We start from the raw sequence: 14,373 nt of genomic DNA on the forward strand, positions 1-14,373 counted from the left end.
CCCATGGGAGACCAGGATAAGCACCTGGCTCCTGCCATCAGATCAGCGTGGTGCGGTGGCCATTGGAGGGTGAACCAACGGCAAAGGAAGACCTTTCTCTCTCTTTCTCTCTCTCTCTCTCTCACTGTGCACTCTGCCAGAAAAAAAAAAAAAAAAACCAAAAAAAAAACCTCCTTGAAAAATGGAGAGACAGACATATAGACAGAGATGCCCTATCAGTGCTGGTTCATTCTCCACGTTCCTGCAACCACCAGGACTGGCCAGGCCAGGCCAAAGGCAGGAGCCAGGAACTCAATTCAGGTCTCCCATGAGGGTGGTAGAGACCCCAGTATTTGAGCCATGGCCTGCTGCCTCCCAAGCAGGGAGCTGGAATCAGGAGCAGAGCTAGGGTTTGAACCCAGGCACTCTGATACAGATGTCCCAAGGGGCATCTTATTCACTATACCAAATATCTGCCCTATTCTCCCCCCTTTTAATACCAGCATAATATTCCACCGCATCTATTTTTATTTCTGGCTGTCACCTGAGGCCCAGATCCACACACCTAGCTGGATGTCCTCAAGGAACCTCGCACTCAGCATGTCTGGCTAATTAGCCCAGCGCCCACCGCTTCGCAAAGCCTCCATAAAAACGAGCTATTACTGGCTATCAATGTTATTTTTTAGCCCCTGCTGTCTGATCCACTTGCATTTGCTACTCCTCAGTGGGTTCCCAGAGCCACTTATTTTCTGTTAGCATCCCTGGCCCTGGTTGAAAGGCCTGATTTGTCATCTCTGTGGGAAGCCCAGAGGAGAATCCAGCCTGGTTCTCCCACCTGCAGGGAAGAACTGAAGCAGTGGAAATGGAGACACGCCCACACTGCCGTGAACAATCAGGTTCCGTGGGCAGAATTTGCTAGCAGCACACAGGACATAAAGTCTCCCGGTGGCAACCATCCTGGGTGTGCCAGCAAATGATTCCTAGGGCCTGGCTGGTGCTTCCTGGCACTGCAGGGGCCTGTGCCGAAAAGCTAGGTTTATGCTATTTGGGTAGTTACGGCAACAGTGTCTGCTAACCGCTCCAGAATTGCAGCTCATAATTCTTTTTCTTTTCTTCTTCTTTGAGATGGAGAGAGGCAGAAAGCTCTCATCTATCCATTGGTTCATTCTCCAAGTGCCTTCAATGACCAGATCTCGTGGGCTCGAATCTGGGCGCCGGGAACGATCTAGATTCCCCCCAGGAATCCGATTACCTGAGCCATCCCTGCTGCCTCCCAGGGTTTGCATTAGCAGGGAGCTGGGGCTCAGACGCTGGAGGTGGATCTCAAAGCCAGAGACTCCAACGAGGCACACAGGTATCAACCTGTGGCTTAACTACTAGGCTATACGCCCACCCTGGAAGTTCAGGTTCACGGAGGCTGCAACAGGGAGAATCTGGAAGTCACAAACAGGGAAGCAGGCGGCACAGCGGTAATACCAGCAGGCACTGGGCGGCACAGACCTAGGTTTGCCTCTCACTATGTGGGTGATAACAGCAAGTGGTTCTATCAGGCCAAGTCTCAGTTTCTTCATCTGTACAGTGGGAGTGATTCTTTAAACATTTATTTATTTATTTATTTATTTGAAAGGCAGAGTTATGGGGGGTGGGGGTAGGGTAGAGAGGGAGAAAGAATCTTCCATCCACTGGTTCATTCCCAAAATGGCCACAATGGCCAGGGCTGGTGCAGAATCAGAATCAAAATGGAGTGAGTGTGGCTAAAAGCTAATTGCAGACCTCTTGTTTCTGCACATATTAGCTTTGCTTGCTAACGGCTAAGGGTGTATCTTGTGAAACTATGTGGGCCCAAATTCCCAGGAACCAGGTTGACAGAAATGCGCCCTGCACTGTTCTCTTACAACCATATCTTGGATCTGTTACTGGGTTTGTTATTGTTAACTGTTATCTTACAACCATATTCTGGTTTGGTTTTTATTGTTCATTGCATACCAGGGGTCCGGTTTGAAATTGTGAGCCCTAGTGGACAGAATACTATAAAAAGCTGTGTAACTCGCGGTTGGGGGCCGTACTCTGGTCCCAATCGGTTGCCTTGCTTCTCATTTGTCTCTCATTTTTCAATAAAATTCATGTGTGACTGTCACTGGTTTTTGTAACATTCTATTTTAGCTGACCAGTGGATGCAACACTGGACCAGGCCAAAGCCAGGAGCCTGCAGCTCCATCCAGGTCTCCCACGTGGAGTGGCACCAGCTCTTGGGCCATCTTCTGCTGCTTTCCCAGGTGCATTAGCAGGGAGCTGGCTCAGAAGTAGAGGAGCTGGGACCCTAAGCAGAGCTCATACAAGATGGCAGCATCCAGGTGGGGGGTGGGGGGGTTAAGCTCAGCACACTGTACCACAATGCAGGCCCTGGAGGTGATATTAATCAAAACACTCATGAAGTGCTAACTGTTCAATCAAAACTTAAGTAGTTGCCTGCATTTGACAACTGAGAGCTATTTAAAATAGAACTAGGAGAGTGGGCGTTTGGCCTAGTAGTTAGCACACTGGGTAGGACACCCGCCTCCAAATAGAGGAGTATCTGGGTTCCGTTCCCGACTCAGGCTCCTGTCTCTGCCTCCTGTTAATGCAGACCCCGGGAGGCAGCGGCCATGGCTCAGGTAATCTGGCTTCTGGCTTTGGCCCTCCTCCTCCACTCCTCCACGAGCCGTTGTGGGTGTTTGGGGATCAAACCAACAGATGGGTGCTCTGTCTCTCGAATAAAAATAAATAAAAATCGAAGTTTTGACTTTCTAAACTACAGAAGCATAGACTCCTCCTGACACCCACTATAACCCTTGATGACGTTCTTTCCCCTTTCTGATCTGCAACCTTTGTAGGATTCTAGGGTGTGCCACTCACGGCCCTGAAGCCTTAGGTGTATTCAAAGCGCTCAAGTTCCTCATCAACTCCGTGCGGCAGGTACAAGCATTATTCCTTTTTGCTAACAGTAATTTTCCTAAAGAGAAGCTGAAGGATTTGGCGGGAAAGTACCGGCAACCCACTAGGTCTCCACAAGTGTTTTAAAAGTTTGAGAAACACAAATCAGTAGGTGTAACTAAGTGTCAAGGAGGAATATCCGCCCGGTGTTCGAAACGCGATCCCCTGGAGCGCCATTCTCGGCCCGCGGTCCAGAGAGGGACCTCACGCCAGCGCTCCGGGACCAAGCTCCAGGCTTCTCCCCGCTGCGCGCCCGACTGCGCCGCCTCAACCAATCTTGCTGGAATAGGCGTAGTCGCTCGAACAAAAGCATCTAGAGTGACTGCCCCTACAGCCAATCAACGCCGAGGCCGGACCGCCGCCGCTAGTTAAATCACAACTTCTAATTGGTGAAACTTTCTGAAGGGGGCGGGACGAAGCAGGAAAGTCCCACCTCCTTTGGCGTTCTCAGCCAACCGTGGCGCCTGGGAGGCAGCCGCTGAGTTAAGTTACTCTGTGTGTAGTGATCCGAAGGTACTGAGGGCGGAGCCCGGAGCTGGCAGAGGGCTACTGGGAGGGGGACGCTTCGCGCGGGCACGCGGAGCGAGGACAGTGACAGCCCCGCGCGCGCTCGGTAGTGCGCGGCCCCGGGGCTCCGGTCGGCCCTGGAGAGGCGCGCCGGGTCTGGGCCGCCGCCGTCTAGGGTTCTTAGTCCCTGGGCGTCCTCGGCGTCCGCGCGGCCTGAGTCCGGCAGCGCCGGGCCGCGCCCGTCTGGCCGGTCCCGGCTCGCGTCCCCTCCCCGCCGCCGTCCGGCAGGGCCTGACCCCCAGGTCCCCTTTCCGCTCCCGAGGCAGGGTCCTCGCGGCCCATGCTGGCCGCCGGGGACCCACCCAGCCCAGATCGCTTCCAGGCCGGTGTGCCGGCCACCATGGTGGCCTTGAGGCCTGTGCGGCTGCTCCAGGGGGGCTAACAGTTCCCGATCACAGGCCTTGGGGTGCGAAGGTCCCCGGGCCTGAGCCCCGCGCCATGGCCGGGGCCATCGCTTCCCGCATGAGTTTCAGCTCGCTCAAGAGGAAGCAGCCCAAGACGTTCACGGTGCGGATCGTCACCATGGACGCCGAGATGGAGTTCAATTGCGAGGTAACCGGCCGGCACCCCCACGGGCTGCGGCGAGGGGGACCCCGGGGAGGAGCCGCCGGCCCCGCGCGCGTCCCGCCCCGGCCCCGCGCGCGTCCCGCCCCGGCGGCGGTGTGACAGGCGCGGGGGAGCGTGCCGAGCTCCGTGGCTGCCGTCTTTTGGGCGTGGAGAGGGTCGGAGCCGGAAAGGGCCACGTAGGCCCAACTCCTGTGTCAAAGAGCCTTGTTGCTTTGGGGCTTTCAGCCCTTTCTGAAGTTTGTTTTCATTCATTGTGGTGGGAAGAGGCTGGAAGCGTCCGTGGTTGTGAGTTTGGTCTCCACCGTGGGAGGAGGCTTGAGCGCACACCCGAGGGTTTGTTGTTGTTGTCGTTTTTCAGCCTTGCTTAGATAATGTGGTTACCTCGAGCACTGGAAATTCCATCTCATTTATTTGGAAAGTCTATCCCTGTCTCTCTTTCCCAAAGCTTACATTTTCAGGGAAAAACTCTTTGAGGAAAGAGGTGGTGTCATCAACTTACTTTCTGGGAAGTTTCCTGCATGATGATGGTAGCAGATATCATGGGCTGAAGAGTTTCTGAGGGTGAGACGTGGGCACATTTTCCTCTTTGGGACAACTCAGAGGTGGAGGTGCCTCTGAGGACGCGAACTATGTATTCGGTCTTCTCAGCTAAAATCCTTGGAATCTCAAAGCGATAAGTGTCTTTTTGTGTGCTGATGAGCTGACCTGCTAGGAAGCCCTTAGGTAGTTTTGGGTTGGGGGCTGGTGGGGAAGACCACTGCAAAGATTAGGGAGTTGGGACTTTTCCGCCACACCCCCTAACCTCTGGGGGTGAGTGGAGGAGGGGCTGGAGGTGAAGTCGGTGGCCAATAGTCAATTATGTAATCAGTCATGCCTTTTAGTGAAGCCTCCATACAGCCTCAAAACGCACAGGGTTCAGAGAACGTGCAGGGGGCTGGGCATGTGGGGGTTCGTGGAGGGTGGCATGCTGGGAGACGGCAGGGATGCCCCAGCACCTTCCCGGGTGCCTTTCATCCGTATGCTTTGTAATAGTCCCTGTGAACAGGGGAGTTAGTGTCTCTCTGAGCCGCTTCCAGCAAATCAGTCGAATCCAGGAGCAGTTGTGGGGACTCGGGTTTATATCTGGTGCACAGAAACAGCTGGGGACCTGTGATTGGTATCAGAAGTGGGGGCCAGTCTTGGGCGACTGAGCTCTCAATCTGTGGGCTCTGACGCTCCCTCTAGGTAGAGAAAGACAGAACTGAATTAACTGAAGGACCCTCACCTGCTCTCTCTCTGCTGTGGGAAGAATAGACTGGCTGTGGGTGGGGAGGAATCGCTACACGCTGCTTTAAAAAAAAAGATTTATTTTTTTTGTGAGAGGCAGAGGCAGAGAGAGAGAAAAAGAGAGAGAGAGAGAGTTTGATCTTCCATCTGCTGGTTCACTCCCCAAATGACTGCAACAGCCAGAACTGGGCTGATTCGAAGCTAGGAGCCGGGAGCTTCGTCTGGGTCTCCCATGTGGGTGCCGGGGCCCAAGCACTTGGGCCATCTCTGCTGCTTTCCCAGACCATAGCAGAGAGCTGGATGGAAAGAGGAGCAGCCGGGACTGGAACCGGTGCCCATATGGGATGCCTGCACTGCAGGCGGTGGCTGTACCCGCTACACCACAGCACCGGCCCCTCTACATATTTCTTGGTGACTCGCTTCAGAAAAGCCTTCTGTGTTGATGGCTGATTGCAAGAATAGAAACAAACACTTTGCTTTCTCCCTGTATCCACAGAGTGCCTCAAACTATATGTTTAGTAAACAGCACAATAGGACTTTGAACTAAGCTCCTAGCCAATATAGTATTACTTTTGCAGTAATTTTTAAAAGCATTTTTGTTTATTTGAAAGGCCAGGGGACAAGGAGAGAGAGGTCTTTTCACATTTTTAATTTTATCTGAAAGGCAAAGAGACACAGATCTTCCATCTTCCTTAGTAGCAGGGCCTAGGCCAGGCTGAAGGCAGGAGCAGTGACCTCCCTCCAGGTCTCCCACGTGGGTGGCAGAGAACCAACTGCTTGAGCCATCCCCCGCTGCCTCCAGGTGCTCATTAGCAAGAAGCCGGGACTCAGATCCAGACACTTCCGTGTGGGGGCATCCCAAGCATTGGTGTAACTGCTGTGCCACACACCCAACCCCGGACTCTGCAGTCTCGCTCCTCCCAGTGTGGTCTGTGCAGTAGCGGCGTTGGCAGCAGTGTCCTGTCGGGGGTTGGCAAGCTGCTTCCACACGGGGCCACGTAGTAAATATTTTTGGCCTTGTGGGCTGTAGGATTTCTTTGGAACTACTCAGCTCTTCAACTCCACTGGACGGGATTCACTAGCAGCGTGACAGTGAGGGAGCGCCACTGATCTGTTTGCAAGGTGTCCAGCGCATAACAAATCTTCCCAGGCAGACGAATCGATTAATTCACAGGCTTTTGTTGGGATTCCGCTCCTGGGCGAGGTTGCCCGGTCCCAACAGAGCAACCGAGGCGGGGGGGGGGGGGGGGGGGGGGGAGTCCAGCATCAGAGATTGGGAGTGCTCCTTTTATAGATTCAGGGCATGGGGGTTAAAGGTTGAGGCGGGTCTGATCCTCATTGGTTGACCTTTAGGCACCGGCAGGGACCTTGACAAGGACTTTTCTTCCCCTCAAGTACAGGTAGGGACTTCTCCATTCCCAGAAGTGTAGGCCTTCCTTCCATGCGGATCCCAAAAGCTACCACTGTTCACCTGTAAAACTAGGGAAAATTAAAAACAAAACTGTTTAAATCCACTGGACGGGGCCTACGCACATGAAGAAGCATCTTTCTTTCTTTTTTTTTTTTTTTTAAGATTTATTTATTTATTTGAAAGGCACAGTTACAGAGAGGCAGAGCCAGAGGCAGAGGGGAGTATTCCATCCGCTGGTCCACTCCCCAAAAGGCAGCCATGGCTGGAGCTGTGCCGATCTAAGCCAGGAGCCAGAAGTTTCTTCCGGGTCTCCCACGTGGATTCAGGGGCCCACGAACTTGGGCCATCCTCCACTGCTTTTCCAGGCCATAGCATAGAGCTAGATCTGAAGTGGAACAGCTGGGTCTCAAACCAGTGCCCAAATGAGATGCCAGCACTGCAGGCAGCGGCTTTACCCATTATTCCACAGTGACGGCTCCAATTTTTTTTTTTTTTTAAGATGTATTTATTTGAAAGGTAGTTACAGAGAGGGAGAAGCAGAGGCAGAGAGAGGGAGATCTTCCATCTGCTAGCTCATTCCCCAAATGGCTGCGACGGCCAGAGCTGGGCCAGACCAAAGCCAGGAGCCAGACTTTATTCAGGTCTCTTACTTGGGTGCAGGGGCCCAAGCACTTGGGCCATCTTCTGCTGCTTTCCCAGGCACATTGGCAGGGAGCTGGATTGGAAGTGGAGCAGCCAGGACTCAATCTGGTGCCCATATGGGATGCTGGTGCCACAGGTGGTATCATTTTTTTTCCCCCTTCTTAGAGATTCATTTATTTATTTGAAAGGCAGATTTACAGAGAGGCAGAGGGAGAGAGACAGAGGAAGAAATCTTCCATCTGCTGGTTCATCTCCAAATGGCTGCCATGGCCAGGGCTGGGTTGGTTTGAAACCAGAAGCCAGGAACTTCTTCCAGGTCTCCCACATGGATGCAGGGGCCCAAGGGCTTGGACCATCTTTGCTTTCTCAGATACATTAGCAGAAAGCTGGATTCGGAGTGGAGCAGCTAGGACTTGAACCACTGCCCATATGGAGTATTGGTACTGCAGACAGCATCTTTTTTTTTTTTTTTTTAATGATTTTTTAATTTATTTGAAAGGGACAGTTATGGAGAGGCAGAGGCAGGGAGGGGAGAGAAGTCTTCCATCTGCTGGTTCACTCCCCATTTGGCCACAATGGCTGGAGCTGGGCTGATCTGAAGCCAGGATCCAGGAGTTTCTTCTGGGTCTCCCACACAGGTACAGGGGCCCAAGGACTTGGACCATCTTGGATTGGAAGTGGAGCAACTGGGACTTGAACTGGCGCCCATATGGGATGGGCCACTGCAGGTGGCAGCTTTACCGGCTATGTTACAGTACAGGCCCCAAGAAACATCTTTTCAAGAAACACTAAGAGTGTGGGCATTGTGGTGCAGCAGGTTAAACTGCTTATGACACCCACATTCCATATCTGAGTCCTGGCTGCTCCACTTCCCATCCAACTTCCTGTTAATGAGCCTGGGAAGGTAGCAGAAGATGCCCCAAATCCTTGGTCCCTACCACTCATGGGAGACCTGGATGGGAGTTTCTGGACTGGCTTGTCAAATAGACAAACTTTGTATTTTAAATAAATAAAACTTAAAATTCGGAAAGAAAGGCCAGAGGCTACAGTAGGTGAACCAAGACCACTCTCCTTCGCCAGCTCGGTGAGGTGGAGATTCCACTCCGGACTGCCACAACCCATCACGCAGGGCCCCCGACCCCCACCTCTCCGTCAGTGGGCTTTCTTCCCAGGAGAGGCAGGATTTCAGCATTTCTCATCTCACCCAGAGCTGCTTGTTGCTGAGGTTAAGCCTTGGGTGAGTACAGCTGAAAGATGGGCTCCTTTCTTCTACCCAGAATCTGTTACAAAACAGGGCTATACTTTTTTTTTTTTTTTTCTGAATGCTTATTTATTTATTTCCATCTATTTGAAAAGCAGAGTGCAGAGACAGAGAGCTCTTCCATCTGCTGCTTCACTCCCCAAATGCCTGCAGCAGCCAGCTAGGACTGGGCCAGGCTGAGCCAGGGAGCCTGGAACTTCATCTGGGTCTCTCACGTGGGTGGCAGGGGCCCAAGCACTTGAGCCATTATCTGTTGCATTAGCAGGAGGGATTGGAAGCGCAGTAGCTGGGAATTGAACCAAGCACCCAATATGGATGCCTCCTCCCTGCACCTTAATACCCACCTCTTTTTTTTTTTTTTTTTAAGCGTTGTTTATTTATTTATTTGAAAGAAAGAAAAGAGTAGGAGAAGGGAAGGAGGCAGGGAAGGAGGAGGGAGGGAGACAGATTTTCCATCACCGGTTCACTCTCTAAATACCCATAACAGCCAGGGCTGAGCCAGGCTGAAGCCGGGAGCCAGAAACTCCATCCAGGTTTCCCACATGAGTGGCAGGAACCAAAGTACTTGGCCCATCATCTCTTATCTCAGAGGATGCACATTTTCAGAAAGCTGGATTGGGAGCAAAGTAGCTGGGGCTCCAATGAGGCACTCGGATGTGGGCCCCCTGAGTGGTGATTTAACCCTTTGTGCCACAACACCACTCATGGCATACTGAGATTATTGGGGTCCCAGCTTCTCGCTCTTTTTTTTTTTTTAAATGATGTATTTATTTTTTATTTGAAAGTCAGAGCAAGAGAGAGGGAGAGAGAGATATCTTCCATCTGTTGGTTCATTCTCCAAATGCCCACAACAACCAAGGCAGGGCTAGTCAAGAGCCCAGACTCTACCCAGGTCTTTATTGTGGGTGTCGGGGACTGAAACACTTGTGCTGTCTCCTAAACTTTTCCAAAGAAAGTAACTTTATCTGCATCACAATTTGGGGAGTTTCCTGTCTAAGGACACTGATGAGAACTGCAGAGATTTTGGTGAGAGGCAGTTGGAAGATTTGTGGATTTGATGACGATGCAGCCTAGACTGTAGGTCACCCAGCAAGCAGGAAAGAAACGGGGAGCTTGCCCGCTGGGAGGAGCCCTTCTGGGGCCAGGACGAAGATCAGCTGTTGACCTCAGAAACAACTTCCTCAGAAAACGGCCCCAAATGACTGGATTAATCAATCCACAGAGCAAGCTATACCGCAGGGAATTGCTGAAAACAACAGGACAGGGGCTGTCTGTGGTGCAGATGAAGCTACAGCCCGTGACACCAGCATTCTGTATCAGAGTGTGAGTTCAAGTCCAGCTGCTCTGCCTCCAATCCAGCTCCCTGCTAACGTGCCTAGGAAGGCAATGGAAGATGACCCAAGGGCTTGGACCGCTGCCACCCACATGAAAGACTCAGTTGGAGTTCTAGGATACTGGTTTTGGCCTGGCCCAGCCCCAGCTGTTGTGGCCATTTGGGGAGTGAACCAGCAGGTGGAATATCTCTTTTTCTCTCTATCTCTTGATCTGTCACTCTGGTTTTCAAATAAGTAAATCAATCTTAAGAAAATAATAAGACAGTAAGTTTCTGTTAGTGGCGTTTAACAACTGAGTGTGGTCAAAAACTACCTATGCCACCATTGTCCCAGGGTGACTGTCTACTGAAAGCTGTACTTCCCTGACAAGCATCACGCCTTCACACTGTGTGTGCGAGTAGATTTTACTAGAATATTCTAGCCAGTCATTAAACAAATAAACCAGCAAAATAATAATAAGTCCTGAAGAGGGGGAGGGGACTAGTGCGTAGAGCTGCTACAATATACCATCTACAACATCCAGTTTCTGGCAAAAAAATTAAGGGATGTGCAAAGAAGCAGGAAAGTATGACCTGGAAACAGATCTGACACCAGAAAACTGCTAGTGAGAGCAACCAGAGACTAGACTTAAGAAAAGACTATGTTTCTTGAAAGATTTAATTAATTTATTTAAAAGGCAAAGAGACTGAGAAAGAGAGTGGAAGAGACAGAGATCATCCATCCTCTGATTCACTCCCTGGGGCAGGCCACAGTGAGAGGCAGAAATTTTATCCTGGCCTCCCTCCCACGTGGGTGGGAATGGCCCAAGTGGGTGGTGGTACTTGGGCCATCTACTACTGCCTTCCTAGGCACATTAGCAGGGAGCTGAATTGGCAACAGAGTACCCAGGACTCAAATTGGCACTTGATAAGGGAATGCCAGCATTTTAAGGAGTGACTTAACCTGCTGTTCTATAATGCCAGCCCCCTGAAAAAGGCTTTGTACTCACCAGTGTAAAGTTGTTTACAGAGCTGAAGGAAAGCAAAATGATAGAGGAGTAAGGAAGGTGTTTGACACTGTTGTTTCAGCTAGAGAATGTCAATAAGGAGATAGGAATTATTAAAAAATGAAAATTATGTTGTTGAAAGTATAATAATGGAAATAAAAATTCACTAGAGGGGCAGGTGTTGTGGTATTGTGCGTTAAGCCATTGTTTGTTTTGATGGCCTTCTTTTATTGGGATGCTGATTAGAGTCCTAGCTATTCTGCTTCCAATCAGGCCTCCTGCTAATGCACTTGACACAAGTACTTGGGTTCCTTCCACCCAAGTGGGAGACCTGGATGGAGCTGTGGGCTCCTGGTTTCAGCCTGGCCCAGTCCTGGCTGTTGCAGGCATTTGGGGAGTGAACCAGTGGATGGAAGATTTTTTTGTCTGTCTGCCTGTCTGCTTTCTCTCTCACTTTGTCTTTTAAATATATAAACAAAATTTTTAAAAAATTCATAAAAGAATTAAATAGTAAAGAATTAGTAAAGTTGAAAATAGATTGATAGAGATTATACAAGCTGAAGAATAGAAAGGACCAAAAAAAAAAAAAAAAATGAATGCGGTCATTAAGCATACCACCATGTACACAGTGAGAGTCCCAGAGGGGAGGTGGGAAAAAGGAGTGAAGAAAAATATTTGAACAAATAATTAGTGAAACTTTCCCCAGATTATTGAAAAGTGATAACCTACACCTTCAGAAAGCTCAGTGAACTTCAAGGAGGCAACTTACAAAGAGATCCACAGAAAGCCACAGCATGGTAAAATTCCCAATGTCAAAGAAGAAAATATTGAAAGCGTACAGGGAAAAAAGACTCATCACTTACAAGGGAGCTCCAATAAGATTAACAGCAGATTTCTCAACCAGAACTGGAGCCCTGAGGCAGTGGGATAACACATTGAAATTACTCAAAGATGAGGTAGATGTTCCGCCCAGCGGTTAGGACCCTGCTTGGGGGCCCGTGCTGTGGTGTAGTGGGTAAAGCTGCCTGCAGTGCTGGCATCCCATATGGGTGTCAGTTCGAGTCCCGGCTGCTCCACTTCCGATCCAACTCTCTGCTATGACCTGGGAAAGCAGTAGAAGATGGCCCAAGTCCTTGACTCCCTGCATCCGTGTGGGAGACCTGGAAGAGGCTCCTGGCTTCGGATCAGTGGCCAATTGAGGGGGGTGAACCAGTAGATGGAAGACCTCTCTCTCTCCCTCTCTGCCTCTCCTTCTCTCTGTGTAACTCTGATTTGCAAATAAATAATAAATCTTTTTAAAATGAAAGACCCTGCTTGGGCCAAATGCCTGGATCCCATATCAGATTCCATACTTTGCTTCTGATTCCAACTTATTGCTAATGAGCACCCTGGGGAGGCAGCAGGTACTTGGATCCCTGCCACATACCTGAGAGATCCAGGTTGAGTTCTGAGTCACTGACTTCAGCCTGGCCCCACTCTGGCTGTTGCTGGCAGAAAGCTCTCTCGCTCTCTCTCTCTTTCTCTCTCTCTCTCTCTCTGCCTTTCAAAAAAACCACACAGCTGACATAATATGTAATGGCAAAAGTCTGCATGCTTATCCTCTGAGATCAGGAAAAAGTCAAGGATGTCCAGTCTCACCTTTGTTTAGGTTTTTAAAATTTATTTATTTGAAAGAGTTAGAGAGAGAGGAGAGACAGTGAGCAACAAATCTTCCATCTACTGGTTCACTCCCAAATGGCTGCCATGACCAGGGTTGGGCCAGGCCAAAGCCAGGAGCCAGGAGCTTCTTCCTGGTCTCCCAAGTGGGTGCAGGGTCCCAAGAACTTGGGCCATCCTCTGCTGCTTTCCCAGGTGCATTAGCGGGGAGCAGGATTGTAAGAGGAGCAACAGGGACTCAAACTGGCACCCATATGGGATGCTGACGCTCAGACAGTGGCTTAACCTACTGTGCTGGCCCCAACTCACCATTTTTTTTTTTTTTTTTAATTTGAGTGGCAGAGACAGAGAAAAGCTCCTATTTGCTTATTCCCTTAATGCTTGCCAGACCAAAGCAGTAATCACAAACTCAATCTAGATCTCTTATGTGGGGGTCAGGAGCCAGAGCCAAGTCATCAAACCCAGGCATTCCAATATGAGATATTGTGGCACAGCACCTTCCCCTGAATGAATACTTTAAATGGTTAAATTTTAAAGTATGTGAATTACATGTCAATAAATTTGTTTATAAAAAACAAATTTAGGAGCTGGCGCTGTGGCTTAGTAGGTAGCCAGCTTCCCATATAGGCACCAGTTCCAATCCCAGCTGCTCCACTTCTGATCCAGCTCTCTGCTAACACACCTTGGGAAAGCAGTGGAAAATGGCCCAAGTGCTTGGGTCCCCATACCTATGTGGGAGACCCAGAAGAAGCTCTGGGCTCCTGGCTTCAGCCCAGAAAACTCCAGCCATTGCGGCCACTTAGGGATTGAATAAGCAGTTAGAGGACCTCTCTTTTCTGTGTGTTTCTCTGTAATTCTGCCTTTCAAATAAATAGTAAATAAATAAATCTTTAGGGCCGGCGCCGCGGCTCAATAGGCTAATCCTCCGCCTAGCGGCGCCGGCACACCGGGTTCTAGTCCCGGTCGGGGCGCCGGATTCTGTCCCGGTTGCCCCTCTTCCAGGCCAGCCCTCTGCTGTGGCCAGGGAGTGCAGTGGAGGATGGCCCAGGTGCTTGGGCCCTGCACCCCATGGGAGACCAGGAAAAGCACCTGGCTCCTGGCTCCTGCCACCGGATCAGCGCGGTGCGCCGGCCGCAGCGCGCTGGCCGCGGCGGCCATTGGAGGGTGAACCAACGGCAAAGGAAGACCTTTCTCTCTGTCTCTCTCTCTCTGTCCACTCTGCCTGTCAAAAAAAAAAAAAAAAAAAAAAATCTTTAAAAAAATAATTGGCAAATTACATTAATCCTGTGGGCCATAGTTTGCGGACCTCTGACCTAAGTTACTACTTCATGAATTATGTGAGTGAGAAAGACTACCTTGTAGGAAAAAAAGGAACTTGTATGACATTGATTTCTTCAGCTATAATTTTCCCAGGAAAAAAAATTCCTTTATTCTCTTCTTGAAATGAACCTCATATCCAAAGTTGATATTAGTTAGAGCAGGGTTTCTTATTGGACACTATTGACATATTGTCATGGAAACGTGCATTGTCTCTCATCAGGGTCTCAAGCCTCTACCCACTTACTGAGTAGCACTCTATCTGGACCCAGTTCTTGAGACAATTGACAATCAGGTGTCCTTGGCGGGGGTGGGGGTGGGGGGGTGGGGAATGCTCCTCCCCTCCCTGCCCCACCCCATTAGTAATCTGAAGAAGGAGATAATACCAGTGATATTCAGAGAGGCAGAATGATAC

The 14,373-nt window shown here is 50.3% G+C and overlaps 1 protein-coding gene across 4 annotated transcripts in view; it reads left to right on the forward strand.

Moving 5' to 3' along the window:
* The first annotated feature begins 3,471 nt into the window (after window positions 1-3,471).
* NF2 (NF2, moesin-ezrin-radixin like (MERLIN) tumor suppressor) overlaps window positions 3,472-14,373 on the forward strand; it is an 89,773-nt gene continuing 78,871 nt past the window's right edge. For all 4 annotated transcript variants that reach the window (XR_016227322.1, XM_002721163.6, XM_008274683.5 and 1 more), the window contains exon 1: window positions 3,472-4,071. Coding sequence is in view for 3 of the 4 variants with exons in the window: in XM_002721163.6 (XP_002721209.1) it covers window positions 3,958-4,071 (114 nt within the window). In the remaining variant the exon portion in view is untranslated. The remainder of the gene's footprint in view (window positions 4,072-14,373) is intronic.

Source organism: Oryctolagus cuniculus, chromosome 21, assembly GCF_051225735.1.
Source record: "Oryctolagus cuniculus isolate XC-2025 breed Fujian yellow rabbit chromosome 21, ASM5122573v1, whole genome shotgun sequence".
NCBI classification, from domain to species: Eukaryota; Metazoa; Chordata; class Mammalia; order Lagomorpha; family Leporidae; genus Oryctolagus; species Oryctolagus cuniculus.